Source organism: Cucurbitaria berberidis, assembly GCF_010015615.1.
Source record: "Cucurbitaria berberidis CBS 394.84 unplaced genomic scaffold K460scaffold_3, whole genome shotgun sequence".
Taxonomy (NCBI): Eukaryota; Fungi; Ascomycota; class Dothideomycetes; order Pleosporales; family Cucurbitariaceae; genus Cucurbitaria; species Cucurbitaria berberidis.
In genome coordinates, this window is record NW_024468937.1 from 4,848,907 (window position 1) to 4,866,720 (window position 17,814).

Here is a 17,814-nt window from a genome sequence, read left to right on the forward strand (position 1 = left end):
TTTAATCGCCGATGCGAGGGCGGTGATCAGCCGTGCTAGCGACCTCCTCTCGGCTAGCTCGACTATTTGACTCTAGAAAACGAGGCGAGCTTCACAAACAATGTAGGCGTAGACGCAGAAAGTAGGAGCACTTCGTGGGCGCATCATTGCAATATACACTTGCGTCAACAGCAATTGCGAAGCCTCGCCGTGCATACTGCTCGATGCAGATAGAATGTACTGTAGGTATTAAAAGGATGCAGCTGCAATTTCTCGTGGACGCAGGTGAATCATCGCAAATAAACGGTGCTTACAACATTAGGACTGCTCACCAACTACCTACCTATCATTTGCGTCTTGTCTCGTCTGGGTAATAAATAATAGCTTGTATTACGACGCTATTCGGTCTTTCAAAGAACGCCTAACATACGAGGTCATGCTAGAAAGGGCGCAGCAACAGACGGCCCCGCCCTTTCTTTAGTGCAACAACGACCCACCAGTTCTCGCAAGATTACTGTATTGGGTAGAATACCAACGTCACAGCCCACGACCATTTATTCGAAATCGTCTGAGAGCGGAATTATTTAAGAAGTAAGGGTTCCATGGTTTCAAGACTGCACATTCCTCACAACTGCACCATCAATTTGAAACCCACTGCTCTCAAACAAATTCAAAAGATGTCAGACAATCTTGTTATCGTCGTTACGGGCACAAATCGAGGCATCGGAAAAGGCATCACTACTGTGCTTGCACAGCAAAACTCCAAGCGGCCTCTGACAATTTACGCCACCTCCCGTACAGGGACCGACACCGGCATTGACACAAATTCTCCCAACGAGGTCCGATACAGCACGCTCGATATTACCGATCGGTCATCCATTCAGTCATTTTTCCAGCAAGTCCTCAAAGAGCACAGCGCGATCGACATTCTCATCAACAATGCTGCTGTGTCGAACGATTATCGCGAGAACCCTGAGTATGCCGCGCAGACCGTCTGGACGAATTACGGTGGCACAAGGGACATGTGCGAAGCCTTCTTGTCGCAACCAAACATTCGGCCTGGAGCGCGCATCGTCAACGTAACCAGCGGGTACAACGCATTGAGTACGTACGGACCCGAATTGCAAACTCAGTTCCGTGGAGCCACGACAATCACCGACATCGACGCACTAGCAAAACGTTACCTCGAAGACATGAGCAGCGGTCTTGACGCGCAGCAGAGTGCTGGATGGGGCCCCGGGGCCCGTAGTTACAAAGTCAGTAAAGCGCTTAACAGTATTCTCACTGTTGTCCTTGCGCGACAGCACCCGGATGTCTTGGTGAATTGCTGCTGCCCCGGGTGGGTCAACTCGGACATGGGAAGGCAAGGGAAAGGCACGCCACCGAAGACGTTGGAAGAAGGCGGGCGCACGGCGGTTCGACTGGCTATTGGCGACTTGGGACCTGGAGGCGATGAGGATGGCGGGTTGTGGAAGGAGTCGGACAAGCTGAGCGGGAGGTTTTACGAGAACAAGAACATTATAGTGCCAGGGTGGGGGACATCAAAATTGTGGCTCGAGTTGTAGTGCAGGCTACTTTGTTTCTCAGACGCGATTGTGCGGGTATGATTTGGAGACGAAGAATACTATAGCTGAAGGACCCCCATACAGTTCCACGAGATATGGTGATGAGACAAGAGAACTAACAATCGTGTACCATAGTATATTTTAGATACGCGGGCATGCTTAGTCCCGGTGAGCATGCCAAGAAGCTCCCAAGACAACAACCCCGCAATCGCAATGGTAACGAGTCACGTCAGTACAGGAGGCTGGGAGCCGCCGTTGTTTCGAGTTCCCGTCAAAGCATGCACCCCTAATGCGACGACTAGTCCTACGATGAAGAGTATACCCCTTATCCAGCTGATGCTTGCAACTAGGCAATTCACGGTCACAGGCCGCGCGTAGCCATGCTTTGGGCTAAGCGATACTGCGTTAACTTGCTTCCGAGTTACAGCGTAGTAGCAAGACACATTCTATGATTCTACTGACTACTGATAGTGCGGTTTGCAGTGTATACTAGTGGACTAATACTCCTCCAATCCCTACCTTGTGTACTTGGGGTTACCCATCGACGCATTTGTGGTGATCTAAGTGCTGGAGTTTACCCAAAGCACAGCCCTGGTCCTCCTGCATCATGGTGTATGAAACTCATGGCGCTCAACAACGCAAAGACCATTCGACGGGCCCGGCTGAGCCTCAACATCTATGGAGCTTCGAGCTGTGCCACTCAGCGACCTGCATGCCTGTTAGGGATGTATGTCCGTGTGTGCTGCTAACTGTGCCGCTCTCTAGCTTCTTTGTATCTAGTATCAAGGCACAGCCTCTAGCTGCCACTCTCCTGATTATGTACCTGCAGGTAGTATATCCCGGGGCCGGAACTAGTCATGGAGTGCTCAGTACGGATATATAGGAAAGCTAATACAAGCTATGTCTGCGGTTATACATTAAACTCGAGAAACAATCGCTGTTGAACCTCATGGCTTCGCGAACACCCCCTCCAGGCCTCGCAGCACCTTCAATTCCACATAAGTTCCGCCGCTCAAGCCGCTCAAGCCTCTCGCCCAGTCCAAATCTATATAGACAAGCGCTAGATGCATCTACGCCTGCGGATGAAGGTTCGCCTACAGCCCGTCGAAACCCAAAGCACACGACAACAGAAATGATGACACCAACACGTCAGGCTAGTCCACCTACAACATCTGTTCTGCAGCAACCTACCACCCCGCCCAAAAATCGGCCTACCCTCACGAGAGAAGTCGCGTCTGCTCCGGAATTCACTCGAAAAGCTAATATTGAGGGGTTCAACGACAGCCCGATAACCATGTCAGAGTGGTACAAGCCGACTCCGTGCGGCCGGCGCTCGTATTCCCGTAAATTCTACATGGACAAACATGTGCTTGAATGCCCTTATTGCAAGACGGCCTTGCAAGAGCAGGCTCGGGAGCAGCATTCCACCCAACGCATGTCGGTTCCAAGTGAAACATTTGGTACCGAGAAAGACACCAACGATAAGCAAGGAGCGGTTGACATGTTGGAAGAAGAAGGAGATTCGGGATTGACGGAAATCGGCGCAAGCGATAGGATACGCAACCTAGAATGCGGCCCAAAGCAGCTGGCAACACCAGCAAATGGACAGAGGTCACCCGACGAAAGCACATCAACAAGCTCTCAGGATGAATCGGTGCCCGTGAAGATAGCAGTCACCACGAAGCTATCAGCCTCACCCAAGCCCAAGAAGTCCAAGACGCCGCTAGACCTCGAAGATGAACCAAGCCCAGACGAGCAGACGAAAAATCAGACGAGCAATCTTCCTAAGGATGCAACTGGAGTTCAGAGAAGGCTACGGGAAGCCTTTGAGAGTACCCTTACGCCGAAGGACAGAGAGGGGTATGTGTACATATTCCGTGATCCTACACGTCCCGATCTCCGAAAGATTGGGAGATCCTTTAGCCCAGAGAGCCGTTTGAAACAGGTAGAATATAAGTGTGGGCTTAAGTTAGTTTTGGTTCACGACAGGAGAGTGGGATATTACACGCGAACCGAACGACTCATCCACGCCGAGCTGACGGATCTGTGCCACCCTTATACCTGCAAAACATGTGGTGCAAAACACGGAGAATGGTTTCAATTGGATGACCATACTTCTAGGGCGTCAGTGGATAAATGGGTCAACTTCATGCGCGTGGAGAGCCCTTACGACCTGGTATCGAAAGAACTCCACCTGTTTTGGAGACACTGGGTGGCAAAGAGAGAACCTCTCTTTACGGAAGGATTCGACGTGAAGAATCTCCGGAAAACTTGGGCTCACATCTTGTCACCATCTTCGTTGGACCGCTTGAACTACCAGATTGAGAACCTTTCGGCCCATTCTGTATGGGGAACGCTGTGGAAGTTCTCTTGGCAGGTGAATGCTGTGCTTGCATGGACGACAGCATTCGTTGTTTTCCAGCATCCTTCTACTTTCGTGGCTATGTTTGTTTCCATCTCTTGCACTTTTATGAGAATGTCTCAAGATCTGCAACAAGTACGACAATCTTCCCCGAGCCCGCAGAATACTAGTACGACTCAACAAAAGGGCCCACGTCCTCGTACACCACAACAAAAACATCCGTGAGCTAGAGCTTTGTAGCGGGCGCCCGTCCCTCAGTCGTATACAGAAGCGCATACGACGATCTTGCTGCTAGTGATGTACATGATCGGTTTCTTTGTGGCAGGACATCTGTTTGAGCTGTTGCCAGTCTGTAATTGTACTTTGAGATACTGTAATCGAAATCATACTTAAATATCTAGGAGCACCATGATAGAAGTGAAAACGCAGCTATGATGTTTTCTTATTCTTGTTGAGAACTTAGATAAAAACTCGTACTACCTAGTTCATCCAATGCTCAATTAAGGTGCAGACACTGAAGGTAGAGAGACGTTAGATGCGTAAACAAAGTCTGCGTCTTAGTTCACAAGCTGCCTCGGTACCCAGCAACGGAAATTCTCTTCGCCGTACTCCCCATGACAGTCGCAGACCTCAACCTAAGCGAATCTTTTGTCTACGCTTTGGGATAGTGTAAAACCATTGCGATAATGATGATCGCTCAATCATGTCGCGTTTAGAGTCTCCCGAGTCCAAAACAACATCGTGAGGCCACCAAGCGGACCTTAAAACGCCAACTTCGCTAAGCTCAAAACAACCTACTCGCTCATAGAAAAGTCCTTTGTCCTCGACTACCAAGCCAAATGCCCGTCGGGGTTCTTTTCGCGAGTGTTCCCATGGTAGGAATATTACAACATAAGTCTTCTGCAGGAGGTTTGTGCGCTGAATGGGATCTGACGTGTCAATTGACAGATGGGTTTGTAGATATCCAACGTCGACATCATTTATTGGAAAGCTTATGTAAAACTCCGAGTATTGCAGAAATTTTGATGACTTTTGCGTTATATGAACGATTGAACAAGGTATAGTCCATGCTTCAATGTGGATGTATCTCGCTGAGTAGTCTATCGAAGACAGGAAGTCCGATAGATCATTAAAGTCAGGAAACTCTTTCAATTGGCCATCGGTTAATTCGATCGAGACTGTTGTGTCACTTGGCCCAGAAAGAAAGAACCACTCTCGTCTTAGTAAACTGTGGGATTGTAATCTCCCGCCTTTCCATCCGGCCCATGACCAACTTGGGTGATGTTTTCTTCTAATACCGCCTTCGACATGATACCAGAGTAAGCCCAAGAGAAACAGTTGTGCCGGAGTTGGATTCTCATACTTTTTGGAGTATAGTATAGAGCAGATTGGAACGCCTGTGACAGTGTATACTCTCCGAGATGCGGGCGCTTTGTGAAATGCTTGAAGCACTCCTCGCATAGCGTTGAGGGCGTCTTCGTCGAAGGAGAGGTGTCTTTGGTAGTATTCAGAGATGTACTGCATGATGTCGAGTGCGTTGCTACCGGGACGCTTTGCTTCAAAATAGCCTAAAGCTACAGACGTTTTGAATCTATGTCGGCTTTTGGTATGTAAAACATCGAGTGGTAGTACTAAAGACTCTGTACAGTGCATACCATTGCACTCGTATAACATCTGTTGAGCTGTAAAGATGAGTCGACGGCGTGACAAAATACCTTCTTGGTATGTCCAACCACGAGATGCCCACGTAGAATTAGACAGTACTGGTGGTATCGTTCCAACTAAAAGACGGTCGCCGATGCGTAAGCTGTGTTGTCCTTGTCTCGGGCCTCCACTCAATCCTGGTAAGCCGTAGCTAGGGTTTTCTCCAGCTGCCGCAATGATCGTTAATGTAGCTGAAGAATAAATCAAATCCATCTGTTGTATTTGTCGATGCTTATCGACCTTGTTTGCTTGATCGATGCAGTATCTATCGACCCAAATATACGGTATCGAAAGATCCCGGGCAATCTGCATGCTGTCTTCGATAGTATCTGGTAACTCGGGAAGCTTTCGCCCTTCAATTCCCTCGCCTGCCGTCTTCCAGGTCTCATCTGAGGGCAGCTCTCCCCAGACATACGACAGTGCTGCGTATTGGCAATCAGCTGGAGCAGCCACAATTGTCCGTAGCTCGCAGTCAATCACCTTCATGTCCCTTATGGATGCTGCATTAGACATGTTACACACCGTGGTGTGGTTCCTACAACAGTAGTTCCACCAATGGCGTATCGTTGTGATATCAAAACTATCAAGATGGACTGGACGCACCGCAACTACGCTATGTTGCTGTTTGATTGAGGCAGAGTAAATGTATCCAGATGACCTCAACGATGAGATCATTCGAGATTGCGCTTGATTATTGCCGCTGTTGGCCTCGCCGGGTGGTACTCGAACAACGCCAAGCAAGATGGTGTCGCCGCCCACCGTGGATAGTTCTTCCTGGCTGAGCCCAGTAAAAGCTTTGTTTGCGGAGAAAGCGCGCAAGTAAACATAATCTTTCGTAGCCAAATCATCCCTCACCGTCAGCGGAGGGCTTGATCTAAAGAACATCTGACAAAGTGGGCAAGAAGACGATCGTAACGTGTCGAGCGAGCCCAGGTCCCGGACTTCTTTACCAAGTCTCGATCTGATATGAAGTCGTGAGATCTCGTCAAAGTCGATTGCGTCACAGGTGGAACAAAGTTGAGATCGCCGATCGGGATTGGATAATAAGGCTGCCGCAGTTGTCTTTAAAATCGGCCGCTGCTCGTCGTCTATTTCAGCATGTTTGCGTTTCTGTGGTTGAGTTGTTTCATTCATGTTACAAGAAATGGCGCGAAACCCAGGAGTTTCTAAAAGTACAGACACGAACAAGGAAGCGAGTGTCGTCCAGAACATTGAGGGGAGTTGGCAACCTCGAGCACGGTGTGGCTGTGCATATGTCTTAGCGTGTTAATTGGTAACCAACGAGGCTGAGTGGCCTTGAGGTGGATGGGTGCCCGGAAGCAGTGAGTGGCGGCAAATATGCGACCCCCAATGCGTAGAGATTACTTGAACTTTTCGATAAACACACGTGCGCTGCAGGCAAAGAGTGCGTTGCCTGGCACGAGCCTAGAGTCGTGAGCAACGAACTTGGCGCAGTGAGGCCGTGAATAAGCTCAAGGAACCAAAATATGTTGAAGGCGACCTGGCTTGATTCCACCTTTTCTTGTGAGCACTCGTTTTCAACGAATTTTGATCTATTTTGGGTGAATTTAACGTAGGCGGCCCAGAATGCAGACAGGCAAGGCTAAGGTGGGGTACAGCAGTCAGCTGCGGAAGCGAGGCTAGGCTCCAAGATGATGTAGTCTCGCCTGAACACCCCCAAGTCAGCCGCAGCTTCGTTCCAAGGCGAATGATTCACTGTTGCCTCTTTCTGACTGACTAATTACAGATTTCATTACCGGAAACTGGTGTCTGTTTACCTATTGGGGAGTGCTTGTAGAAACTCCCGTGTTCTTTGCCAGATTGAAGCCTTCCTCCCAATTATATCAACCAAATGCTTTCTGCTCCTGCTGACTCGAAGAGCGACTCTATCTCCCTTTCGAATAGCCTACCCACACCCACCCGCTCATAACATGGTACATACCCCGGCCGCTCGACTTTCCTCAGATACAGCACCCTAAATATAGTGTATTTCCCGCTCAGCCTTCCTATGCCGAAGTTTCTTTTGATACCAGGCATCTTGACCACGAAGAACGCGAAAATAGAACTATCTGATAGGCACTCAACATCAGTCTGATAATTAGGATGTTCGATAGAGGCCCAGCCAGCGACGATGTCTGTTTTCGTGTACGTGGTAACCCGGCGCCACATGGACCTTCCAAAGTCTGGACTATGACCAGTTAATTCTGCTGCGAAGTTTGTATCTCCTTCAGAGATAAAACTTGAGCCTATGCAGACACGGTGTAGGCGCCCGCGCAGCCGTAGAATCGCAAAGCGACTATCATTCCCATACCCGCTTTCCGACTGATCTGTGGGTGAATTGAATAGGGGTTGCCAGATTTCGGTTGTAACTTGTAACCTGACTCGTTGTTTGACTACGCAAACCAGTTCTTCTGTCTTGTGCTCATCCGGCCACCGTACTTTGGCGCCTACAAGAGTCTCGGCGCCGTCTTGAGAGACTCCCGTAGTCCCCAAAGAAGCCCAAGACCATGCCGAGATCCCCCTTAATCTTCGCGGAGGCCTAGATTCAGATCGTTCCCATAGCAAGCTAGGGATGTCATCATACCAAACGCCACATACGTATTTATTTGCGGTTCCGGTGCTGTCCGTGCTTATCTGAGACGTGTCCAGCAGCAATTTCTGCAGTGCTTCACCAAACTCAGCTGCTATTCCAGATAGTGATACGAGGCGGTCTTTTTCTACGCGGCTGTGATCGAGGGCTGAGTACGCTTCCACAACCGACTTCCACGATTTGAATAGGCTCTTTTTGGATGACATGTCGAAGGGTAAGATGTTCTTGAACGCATTGGCGATAGTTGATGCTTTTATCTGGTCACTTCGAATGAGGCTGGTATCCAGTGCCTCACCAGTTACCATCTTTGGGGTATTGTTACTTCGACATTGCATGAATATACCTGAACTTGAGTTCGAAAAGGTCAGAAGTCGAGGACTTAAGAGCCATTCCTGTAAAACCCATCCACGACTCAAAAGTGTGCTGTTGCCGACATTTTCCTGCCAGTCTGTTGCAAGTACACTTTGGCCAGTTGCCTGTAGATAGAAGTGGCCCTGTTGATATCCGTCCTTGTCATGGTACGGCAGGCGGGTGATCCTTGGGAAGTCTGTGATTCCTAAATCACTGCGCAAGTTACCACTCTCCGACGTATTTGTCGCGACAATAGTGAGCCACGCATGCTGGTAGTATTCAGCCATCCTGACGGACTCTTTCGCCCAGTCATCGGTGTCATCTTGCACGATACATATGGAGTCGATCCATATATACCGAATGCCCAACTTCATGGCAAGCCAGCATGTCTCTTTGAAAAGTGTAGTAAGGGGGTTACTAATCCACGTAGTGCAGGGTGAGATATGCTCGCATTTCTGTGTTCGACACTGATAATTTGAATTTTTCGTTTGTGCAATCTTGGCTTTTTCTGTCCAATGATGACTCAATGCAACGTATGTCCCAGTTCGGCCGGCAGTTTCGCGAAGAGCGAACCGCAATCCAGAGCCAGGGGCAGTGCTCTCCTGAACAGATTCGATTTCAATACACCGTGTGGGCAAGGCGACATGTTCAATGTTGAATGACTGACATTTTGACAGAGTTCTACTGCAATTTGGATGATCCAGAATGCATTCGTTATGCCAGCTCTTGATAGCATTAAAATGTGTATCTGACCACGGACGAGGGTCTGAATGCACTTTCCCTAGAATATCCCCAGAGATGTGTGCTGGTGTTCCTTGGATTTTAAGGTCAGCGCTTTATTCATATCTTAGATTGGAGACAAGTTACCTGGCTCTGCTGCGGTGTGGAAGGATACCACTTTACTAGTTAGGCTGGGGGGCCATGTATTCCACCCAACGAAAGCATTCAGATGCGATATGCGCAGAGACTTTTCTTCTTCTTCGATATAATCCACTGACCGTGTAGTGCAGAAGTGTATAAGAGCAGAGTGTGAGAAAATCGAACCAAGCATTTTCTGTGGTAGTGAACTACCTGAACTGGCCTGTAGACCAAGCATCGCCCCCAGGTCTGCATCTTGTTCATTTTCCATCACTCCTTTGATGTTTTCCAGTAACAGGCTACAAAATGTGCAGCCAGATGCGGCACTTTCGATGACAGCTTTTAGGAAATAACCTCGAGGGAAGCCATCCCCGAAAGATTGGATATCAAACTTACTGCAACGAGAACATAGTTCCATCATAACTGTATGTATATATGGGTTGACTTTTGAATCCACTGGTTTGTTGTGTTTAGAAGAAGATAATGGGAGATGCACAGCCCACAAGGCTGAGAGATCGACCTTGGTCAGCTTTAACACGTGCATGTGTCACGCAGCCTAGCCCACTGGTTTCAGCCTGATTCTAAGAACCCAACTTTGACGTAACCCTCGACTTGCTTTCTTCTTTACTACTAACAAAATTACAAACTGTCTTAAATGGAAATAAATAGAGGTTTTCCTGTCCTGGTTAGACCTCGCACAGCGGTTATCACTCAATCTCACTTCCTCTTCGTAAGTTCAACGCATGCTTGTGCAAGACCAACGACTGACTATCCCTAGGAGAAAAAAGATAAGCAATCCAAAAATGGCCTCGCCTGCTGCAAAGTGGATTCATTGCTGCCTACGACAATGGCTACAGCTCTGTTTCTGGTATTGGTCCCTCGTCTTCTTCATAGCCCAGCTATATGTATCGGTGTTCAGCCTACCTGGTCTTTTCGATCTAGCGGCTGTTGCCGAGAGAGCAATTCCGGATGAAGCCGCACAAAGGAAGTTGCACGGTACACGTGCAGTCCTGATTACTCATACGGCCATCTTCATATTCAATCAACTCTGCTTCCTTTGCCTACCGTGCTTTAGAAGCAGTGCCTATACCAGGATTTGTGTTCTCTCTATGTCGATACTGGCTGATGTCGTCGTACTTGCGATTGTGGTACGGTTCACGCTAGATATAGGTGATAGCCTGATTTATCTAAAATACCGTTCTGGGGCTCTGAGAACCTGTGTTTGGTCGATTGTCTCAACGGCTTTGGATCTCATGCACAAAATCCTGGTCATCTCACTCCACACATGGCTTGTGCCGAAGCGATTTAGGACACCTTTCCATTATGAGCCGACTTTATATGGTAAAAGAAGACGACCACCTACAATACAAGAGGTGGCTCTACAGGTCCGCAATGATGCTTCGACGGCCCTAGCGAATTCCAATCCGCTAGCCAACCTTTTTGAGAAGCATGAGAATCTGAGACTGTCACTGAATTCTTCGGGGAACATGGCAATACAGGCAAGGTGAAACTTCACCCCTTATGGACATGATCTGACCGTATATATGCAACTAGGCAATTCCCAACGTTATACAAATCCGCGTATCTGTGGATGAACCTGGGCCGCAGATTCGCCCCTCATTACACTACTGGGATGTTTACGAACCTATCGTAGCGATCACAAGGTTTATCCGTCTATGGTTTTCTGCCTTCATTGCTGTCGCCTGTGCCGTATTCGAATTCACTCTCTGGGGGCTCCGGCATCAGCTTGGCTACACCTATACATGGTTAGTTTTACATCTCTTGAAAAGCTTACAAGCTGACGTGTTGAAGGGATCAACTTATTGAGCTTTTATATCCTATCCCTCTTCTCCTATACGTCATTACCTACTATGTCCTTATTCGTTTTCGGATGTTTCCAGCGTACCGAGTATGTTGGATACTGAGGCTAGACCAACTGCTTGGGGTAACATTCTGCTTGAGTCTACTTTTGGGTATAGTGGCGAACTGGGTTTCCGAGTCTAAGCACGATATCGGTGATTTGATCATGTTTCGCGTGTTTATTCACGGATTTCTACCGCCTTTTTATATTGCCACGTATATCGCGTATATCTAAACGCTCTTTCATTGTTTAGAGCACTCTCCTCAGAGGAGATGATTTCCAAGAGCCACGCATACCCTACATTTAATTCCATGCCATCGCATACCATGCAAAGTTCGGAAACTATAATTACCCGCAACTAGGAAGTGGTAGCTTAATACTGTCTTGTTGAGGACTCCTGAAAATGCAATACACTTGAACGCCCCTCTGTTTGCCCAGACTTAGAAGTGAGTTCATCCGGTCGTGTTTCTTCCTCATCCTTCAAACTCCCGTCCACCGCCGACATCTGTCTCGTTGTCCACTCCATAAGCATCTTCAAAGCTTGCCAGCTTAACACCCCACATATCTGCCTCCTTCCCACTTCCTCCCTTATCCAGATCAACATCCATATCGCCATCATCCCCATCCCAATTTCCATCACCCGCCCACCTAAACGCCAGAACAGCACCATCTTTCAGCCCCGCACCCTTCGGACAGTTCTTCACATTTGCCGCACTCGCTATTGTCCCGCCATTTGACTTGCGCCCCGCCTTTGCTTTTCCCTTGCCCTCAGCTTCTTCCTCGGCCGCTGCGTACTCCCACTCGCCTAGTTGGAAGCCTTCGTGCGCATCGTTGATGTTGACTGGCCGGCCGAACTGGATTTCTGACGGTGACGCGGGCATTGGTATTGATTCGCCGGTCTCAGCGTCTTTGAGGTCTGTTTCTTGGAGAGCGTCATATAGGTATGATTTGATCGTGGGGAAGGTATGAAGTGGGTCGACGTGGAGGAGGACAGTGGTTTTGCGGGATTTGAGGCGAAGCGTCCATGTTTGTGGTGAAGGCGTAGCCATGGTGATCTCTTCAGGCGCGGGAATGATTGAGATAGTTCGTTCTGGCCGAATGATGGTATAGCTGTGTATGGAAGAGCGAAGGTTGGCGTTCCTGCTTCAATGATCCTCTTCGAACCGAATGACGCGTCTCTTTTCGCTGTTGAGGACAAGAGTAAGTAGCAATGGAGTTTTGACTATTAAGACGCGTTCTTGCAAGTGATAGAGGGGTAGGCGGGGTTGCGGAGCGCGACTCAGTGAGTTCACCAAATCCTTGCCCATATCTCTTGGCATGGTGCCTTTACCGTGATCTTAGCTCCACAGCTCATCGGATCATTCTACAAGCCAACGCACTAGAACCACCTACTAAGCCGTCCACACATTGACTCGAAGACCTCGGGATTCAGTCAATTAGATATCTGTCAATCACCTGCGCTCAATCACTAGTCACCACCGTGCCGCCATTGTCTCAGCTAGTACCCATCTCCGCATGACCTCCGCACCGAGTGCATAGCTCGTCGAACGCCAGACCGAAATCCAATCGTACGAACCACACCGATCCCCAATGGCAACAACAATGGCAACAACCCACGAAAATGAATCCCTACCTCCCGCCGACCTCTCCACACCCCCCTCCCAAACCTTCCAAACCCCCAGCAATGCCCCCCGCCTAGGCATGCCCTTCGACCGACGCCTCCTCCTCACAACCGCCCTCTCCTTCTTCTCAGGCTTCACACTAGGCTCCATAGACGCGGGGCACATGGCATCTCTACGTTTCCGCGCGGAAAACGCGCACCGCCTCCCCATCTCCCAGCCGGGCTGGTACCTCTACCACAAGTCGAAAAACTACTACAAGTGGCAACAAGGCGTCTTCGAAGGGCTGCGCAAAGGCGGCTACATAGCCGCCTGGTCATCCGTCTTCTTCGTCGTGGAAGAGAGTCTCGACGTGTTCCGGGGCACGTGGAGGGCGGGCCGCACCATGGCGGAGATGGAGGGTGTGGATGAGCTGGATATTAAACGGATTGATCGCGGGGTGGGGAGCAGTCGGGATTTCTGGAGTAGCGCTATGGCGGGCATGGTTACGGGGGGGTTGTGGAGTGCGTGGCATCAGTTTCCTGTCTCCATGGCTGCGCGCACGATTCGGTTGGGGTTGGTGGTTGGGTTGGGGTATGGGCTGGGGCAGGATGGGCTGGTGTTGGCCAAGGAGAAATGGGTGGGGGAGGGGGGACCTGGTGAGAGCTGGATTTACAAGGGTGCGAGGAATAGGCAGATTGCGGAGGATGTTAGTAGGAGCTTGGAAAGGGAATGAGGATGGGGAGGCGAAGAGAGGAGACGCAAAGGCGCAAGATCGAAATTATACCCCACTCAACGTCAAGACCGAAGACGTCGATAGTTCATCACACCTCCTGAGGTGTCTGGAATATGTAGTCTTACGTGAATGTGAATGCTGTGTGTGATTGATGAGTGAAGACAATGCTAGCAGAGGATCCAGCTTGGGAACACCCAGGAGTAGTAGCACAGCAAGAACTAATTATCACAACAAAAAGCATAAGTTGCTCAAATATCCAAGGCTACATGGGGCAATAACTTGCTTCCCTCACATGTACCAATGACTACTTTTGAATTTGGATATCTTCCCTAGCCCATGATCTATCGTATCATTCATGCACGTCATCCGAACCATCGTCCATTTCCTCATCCTCCAACATCTACTCTTTGTCGAAACGCACAGCCGGTTGCTCTCTGATCCAGCTCAAGTCGACTTTGTGCCCCAAGAGTTCTCGGATATTCGAAACACCGTACTTCATCATCGTGGGCCGCTCAAGAGACAGACCGAAACCATAAACGCGCATATCCTTCGGCAGGCCCATGGGCTCCAGCATCTCAGGTCTGAACATGCCAGAGTTGCCGATTTCGAGCCAGCGCTTGAGGCCAGCGTGGAAGCCAAAGATCTCCATGGAGGGCTCGGTGTAGGGGTTGTAGGCGGGTTTGAAGCGTAGGTTAGAGATGCCCATGTTGGCGAAGAAGTCTTCTAGGAAACGCTGCAGGCCTGTAGTACGTCAGCATTACTTCTATGACTATCTAGTTCGGGAATACTGATGACTTACCGCCCAAGGTGAGACCAAAGTCAGCGATCACACCTTCGATTTGGTGGAACTCTGCCAAATGGGTCGCGTCGACAGTCTCGTTACGGAAGACGCGGTCAATGGAGAAGTAGCGGGCGGGTCGAGGATCTTCTGCCAAGCGGTGGAGTGCCCATGTTGATACAGCGGTTGTGTGTGTTCGGAGGACAAGGCGCAGACTCTCATCTTCCTCATAAGGATATCGGTCTAACAGCGCGTCAGCTCAAGGTACCCAAGCCTATATATCTGCCCTCTCGAAACAGAGCGCGAGGGGATAGTTGCAGAGACACATACATCCTATCGATCCAAAGGCACCATCTTGGTGCACCTTCTTGACATCCTGCCAGTACTTCTCGAAATCTCTCGGCTTCTTTTCCCTCTTTTCGCTCTCTGGTGTCGCAAAGAGGCGTTTTGAACCCGCTTCCATGCGGTCCATGGTCGCTTCGCTAGCAGGGTCTAGCCGCGGCTTATCAGCTTTTGGTGGATGTGAAACAAAGAAAGTATCCTGCATGTCGCGCGCGGGATGTTGCTGAGGTACGAAGAGCGCGTCGAAATTCCAGAAGCCAGTGTCGACGTAGCTAACGCTGTCAGTGTTGCGCACTTTGAAAAGGATGGCGAACTTACTGTCCTGTCGGCATCTCAACGAAGCCTTGTGAGAAGAAAATGGTCCTGAATTCCTGCCTGACCTTATTCAAAGGATGTAGTGCGCCGGCATCCTGGTTTGCTCCCAGGGCTGCGAAATTGTACGGCTTGAAGTTCGCCTTCTCCCACGCGCCGTTTGCCAGTAGGTCAGCAGTCAAGTCGGTGTGCTCTACCGGTATCTCCTTTGCGTATTTTGGACCCTTTGTAACGGTATAGGTTATGACCTTGGTGACGGTGACCAGCTTCTTCTTTTTCAGCTGGGCGAGTAGCTTCGCATCAGATACGGATTGGGTTTCTTGGATGTCCTTGAGCATGTCTCGGTTGGTGTCCTTGGGCGAGTCGGTCAAGAGAGGGACTAGCGAGTCGCCGTCCTTTTTTATCCACTTGTTCTTGAAGCCATTGCCTTGCCCTACACTCGCGGATTCGGCGCCTACGATGTTCTGTACGCTAATCGTCAGCTATGAAGCCATATAGCCTCCCTGGATACTGTGCATACCGGCAGTTCCTTGATTGGAATCTTCCCCGCCTCCTTCACGGCTTTCCAGACCTTGAATTCGTGGCTTCCATGCTCGACAATGCCCTCGGATTCTGGGGTCAAAAGAACCTTCTCCGAGTCTATTGACTTGTATTCCACCATGGACCGGCTTGCGAGCCTATCCAGCGCAGCCTTGATCTCGGCTTGCGATATAGCGGGGAAGTCTTCATTGGTTTGGAGGGGCTGTTTCGTGTCGAGAAGGTCGAGGACTTCTTGGGTAAGATCGCGATTCTTCGTTTCGAGCGGAACAGGCACTGGGCCCCGGGTTCCTGCCATGACTGCGGATGTGGTGTAGTTTGTCTGTACAGGCCTCCAATCGTGGGGTTATGCGTGTGAGTCGAAGGTGGAATCAGCTCGGAAATTTAGGCGGCCCGCTCGGAACTTTACGCGCTATTATTGGCTACATGCTCAGCAGCCGCAGTAGATGCGCGAGCAGTCGCAAAGAAACATTCAATTGCTCTCTGCTTCATAACACGTCTATGGGCTTTATTGTGAGATTTTCTTACACATGCACCCCTCGGCCTGGTGCCATGGCGAAGATACAACACACTTTCCTGGAGATGCTCAACGGCACAACCTCTACAAAGTTTCGAAGCCCAGAGGCCCGTATACCAGCATTGTATGATCGAGACCGGATGAGTACGTGATCGAAGGTCAATGAGTGGCGAGCAGGTATGATTACTACCTATAAAAATAACTGCGACTCCAAGTGAAGGGTGATACAGCTCAGCCTACTCGATGAGGTCCAGTCCAAGCTTGTTTACCATTCTTGATGCTTTCCAACATCGTGTCTCACACACTCCTACGAAAACGGTGTCACCAAGACACACCTTTCCCAAAGATGCGCTCCGAAGGAGTGGAAAAGGCATACAAGTACAACACACACAGTAGGCACAGTCACGAGCAAGCGTCGAGGTTCCACTTACGGGTGCGTGGTGAGTCTCGTACTCGTGTTGCCGCACAGGGAGACGTCCCACTGTGACGCAACCGCGGGATCTACCGATGGTTACCAGAACGACAAGCTTGTCTGGATATTGAAGTCTCATAGTTCCGGAGCACCTGCCTGCAGTGGACCTACAATCATGCGCGAAGAGAGGGTTTGCGCGTCGAGTATCGGATATGTGGGTATGTTTGGCCGACCGTCTTGGTGACGACTGACCATTCTCACAGCTGACGACGCTCTATAGCCGGTTTCTGAGCTCCAGTGAAGTCGACAGGTCAGTGTTACAGCACACGGTACCGGCAACACTGAGGCCTGCTGGGGCATTGTGTCTCTATCGTGGTTGCTACGATAAGCGTGTCGCCAATACCGCCGTCGAGCTTGGACTGGCACTGGCACATGCACATGTCACCCGGGGATAGCAGTTATCGCTCACGCATGATATCATTGGGAGAGGCCTAGTGTGTTTGACCACGCAGATCCGAAGTCTAGCGCCCCAAGACGATGGAGAATGAAGATTTTTATGCGTGGTGGTGCACAGCGTCCACCTGGGCAACGTCATGACGCGGGATGCGACACGGTTCCTTCGTGGAGAGTGGATATTGGGTGCGGGGCTCCTAATTTGGGTAAAGCATTGCCTCCATGTTCAATCTTCAATCTTCAATCTTCAACAGCCAGCGCCATGCCGACCAAGACAGTCCAGCACCGCTTCTGCAAAAACTCACTTTGCGTGGCTCGATGCGGCGAGATATCTGACGCCAAGCGACAATCTCGAACGGCCGGGGGAGGCCCGCCCGCACTGGCCGCCACTGAAAGGACGCGCACGCAATCTGTAAAGGCCTTAGTAGGCGGCTGACTGAGCTGAGACGAGTCCAATCAAAGCCTAGCAGGCGGTAATTTTTGCTGCGAACTTCCCAAGCTTGGCCAGGGGCGGGCAAAGGCCGAAGGAAGGCCAGGGGTGGCACTGGAGCCATCCTCCATTTGCACGTCTGCCGCGGTAGAGAGCGAGGGGAGGAGAGGAGAGGAGAGTAGGAGGAGTGACCCTTAAGGCTGCGGAGTACCCCAACGAGAATCAACGAGACAGGCCCCACGAGAACAGTCGCAGTAGACTTGCTGTTGTTGGGACGACGGGCAACCAGCCGCAATGCCGTTGTAGCTGCACGACGTCTTATGCAGGGTGGGTGTGTGTGTGTGTGGGTGGCGGGGGGCTCTATTACCGTAGCAGAGTGAATCGAATTGGATAACTGGGCGCCTTTTGGTTGGGCCGCCTGCCAAGCAT

The 17,814-nt window shown here is 50.2% G+C and overlaps 9 protein-coding genes across 9 annotated transcripts; 5 read left to right on the forward strand and 4 right to left on the reverse strand.

Moving 5' to 3' along the window:
* Window positions 1-520: 520 nt before the first annotated feature.
* K460DRAFT_367114 (NAD(P)-binding protein) lies at window positions 521-1,783 on the forward strand. The gene has a single exon (XM_040933505.1). It carries the CDS (start codon window positions 582-584, stop codon window positions 1,542-1,544), a length of 963 nt encoding a protein of 320 aa, XP_040788869.1. The 5' UTR covers window positions 521-581; the 3' UTR covers window positions 1,545-1,783.
* Window positions 1,784-2,376: 593 nt separating this feature from the next.
* Window positions 2,377-4,274, forward strand: K460DRAFT_367115 (uncharacterized protein). Its single transcript, XM_040933506.1, has one exon. It carries the CDS (start codon window positions 2,494-2,496, stop codon window positions 4,129-4,131), a length of 1,638 nt encoding a protein of 545 aa, XP_040788870.1. The 5' UTR covers window positions 2,377-2,493; the 3' UTR covers window positions 4,132-4,274.
* A 262-nt stretch (window positions 4,275-4,536) lies between these two features.
* Window positions 4,537-6,096, reverse strand: K460DRAFT_283507 (HET-domain-containing protein; the record flags this gene model as incomplete). The annotated part of the gene is made up of 1 exon (XM_040928665.1): window positions 4,537-6,096. The coding sequence occupies one exon, from the start codon at window positions 6,094-6,096 to the stop codon at window positions 4,537-4,539; it is 1,560 nt and encodes a 519-aa protein (XP_040788871.1).
* Window positions 6,097-7,377: 1,281 nt separating this feature from the next.
* On the reverse strand, window positions 7,378-9,249 carry K460DRAFT_123027 (HET-domain-containing protein; the record flags this gene model as incomplete). Its single annotated transcript, XM_040926632.1, has 1 exon — window positions 7,378-9,249. A coding segment is annotated over one exon (1,800 nt), but the record flags the coding sequence as incomplete, so codon positions are not given.
* Window positions 9,250-10,048: 799 nt separating this feature from the next.
* Window positions 10,049-11,624, forward strand: K460DRAFT_123037 (uncharacterized protein). The gene is made up of 4 exons (XM_040926633.1): window positions 10,049-10,139; window positions 10,188-10,908; window positions 10,964-11,175; window positions 11,222-11,624. Exons 2-4 carry the CDS (start codon window positions 10,213-10,215, stop codon window positions 11,502-11,504), a joined length of 1,191 nt encoding a protein of 396 aa, XP_040788873.1. The 5' UTR covers window positions 10,049-10,139; window positions 10,188-10,212; the 3' UTR covers window positions 11,505-11,624.
* On the reverse strand, window positions 11,440-12,537 carry K460DRAFT_367116 (uncharacterized protein). Its single transcript, XM_040933507.1, has one exon. The coding sequence runs from the start codon at window positions 12,317-12,319 to the stop codon at window positions 11,744-11,746; it is 576 nt and encodes a 191-aa protein (XP_040788874.1). The 5' UTR covers window positions 12,320-12,537; the 3' UTR covers window positions 11,440-11,743.
* A 335-nt stretch (window positions 12,538-12,872) lies between these two features.
* K460DRAFT_282034 (uncharacterized protein) lies at window positions 12,873-13,604 on the forward strand (the record flags this gene model as incomplete). The annotated part of the gene is made up of 1 exon (XM_040928542.1): window positions 12,873-13,604. One exon carries the CDS (start codon window positions 12,873-12,875, stop codon window positions 13,602-13,604), a length of 732 nt encoding a protein of 243 aa, XP_040788875.1.
* Window positions 13,605-14,004: 400 nt separating this feature from the next.
* Window positions 14,005-15,871, reverse strand: K460DRAFT_377559 (uncharacterized protein; the record flags this gene model as incomplete). Its single annotated transcript, XM_040934982.1, has 5 exons — window positions 14,005-14,345; window positions 14,404-14,625; window positions 14,713-14,996; window positions 15,043-15,500; window positions 15,557-15,871. The coding sequence occupies 5 exons, from the start codon at window positions 15,869-15,871 to the stop codon at window positions 14,005-14,007; spliced, it is 1,620 nt and encodes a 539-aa protein (XP_040788876.1).
* A 496-nt stretch (window positions 15,872-16,367) lies between these two features.
* K460DRAFT_356009 (uncharacterized protein) lies at window positions 16,368-17,391 on the forward strand (the record flags this gene model as incomplete). The annotated part of the gene is made up of 4 exons (XM_040931918.1): window positions 16,368-16,530; window positions 16,644-16,720; window positions 16,766-16,812; window positions 17,028-17,391. 4 exons carry the CDS (start codon window positions 16,368-16,370, stop codon window positions 17,389-17,391), a joined length of 651 nt encoding a protein of 216 aa, XP_040788877.1.
* Window positions 17,392-17,814: the final 423 nt, after the last annotated feature.

Excerpts from the sequence above, each read along its gene's own strand:
- K460DRAFT_367114 (XM_040933505.1), top strand. The coding sequence starts at position 582 with ATGGTTTCAAGACTGCACATTCCTCACAACTGCACCATCAATTTGAAA.
- K460DRAFT_367115 (XM_040933506.1), top strand. The coding sequence starts at position 2,494 with ATGGCTTCGCGAACACCCCCTCCAGGCCTCGCAGCACCTTCAATTCCA.
- K460DRAFT_123037 (XM_040926633.1), top strand. The coding sequence starts at position 10,213 with ATGGCCTCGCCTGCTGCAAAGTGGATTCATTGCTGCCTACGACAATGG. Across the intron at positions 10,909-10,963 it reads CGGGGAACATGGCAATACAG|GCAATTCCCAACGTTATACA; the intron begins GCAAGGTGAAAC and ends ATATGCAACTAG. Across the intron at positions 11,176-11,221 it reads CTTGGCTACACCTATACATG|GGATCAACTTATTGAGCTTT; the intron begins GTTAGTTTTACA and ends GACGTGTTGAAG.
- K460DRAFT_367116 (XM_040933507.1), bottom strand. The coding sequence starts at position 12,319 with ATGGCTACGCCTTCACCACAAACATGGACGCTTCGCCTCAAATCCCGC.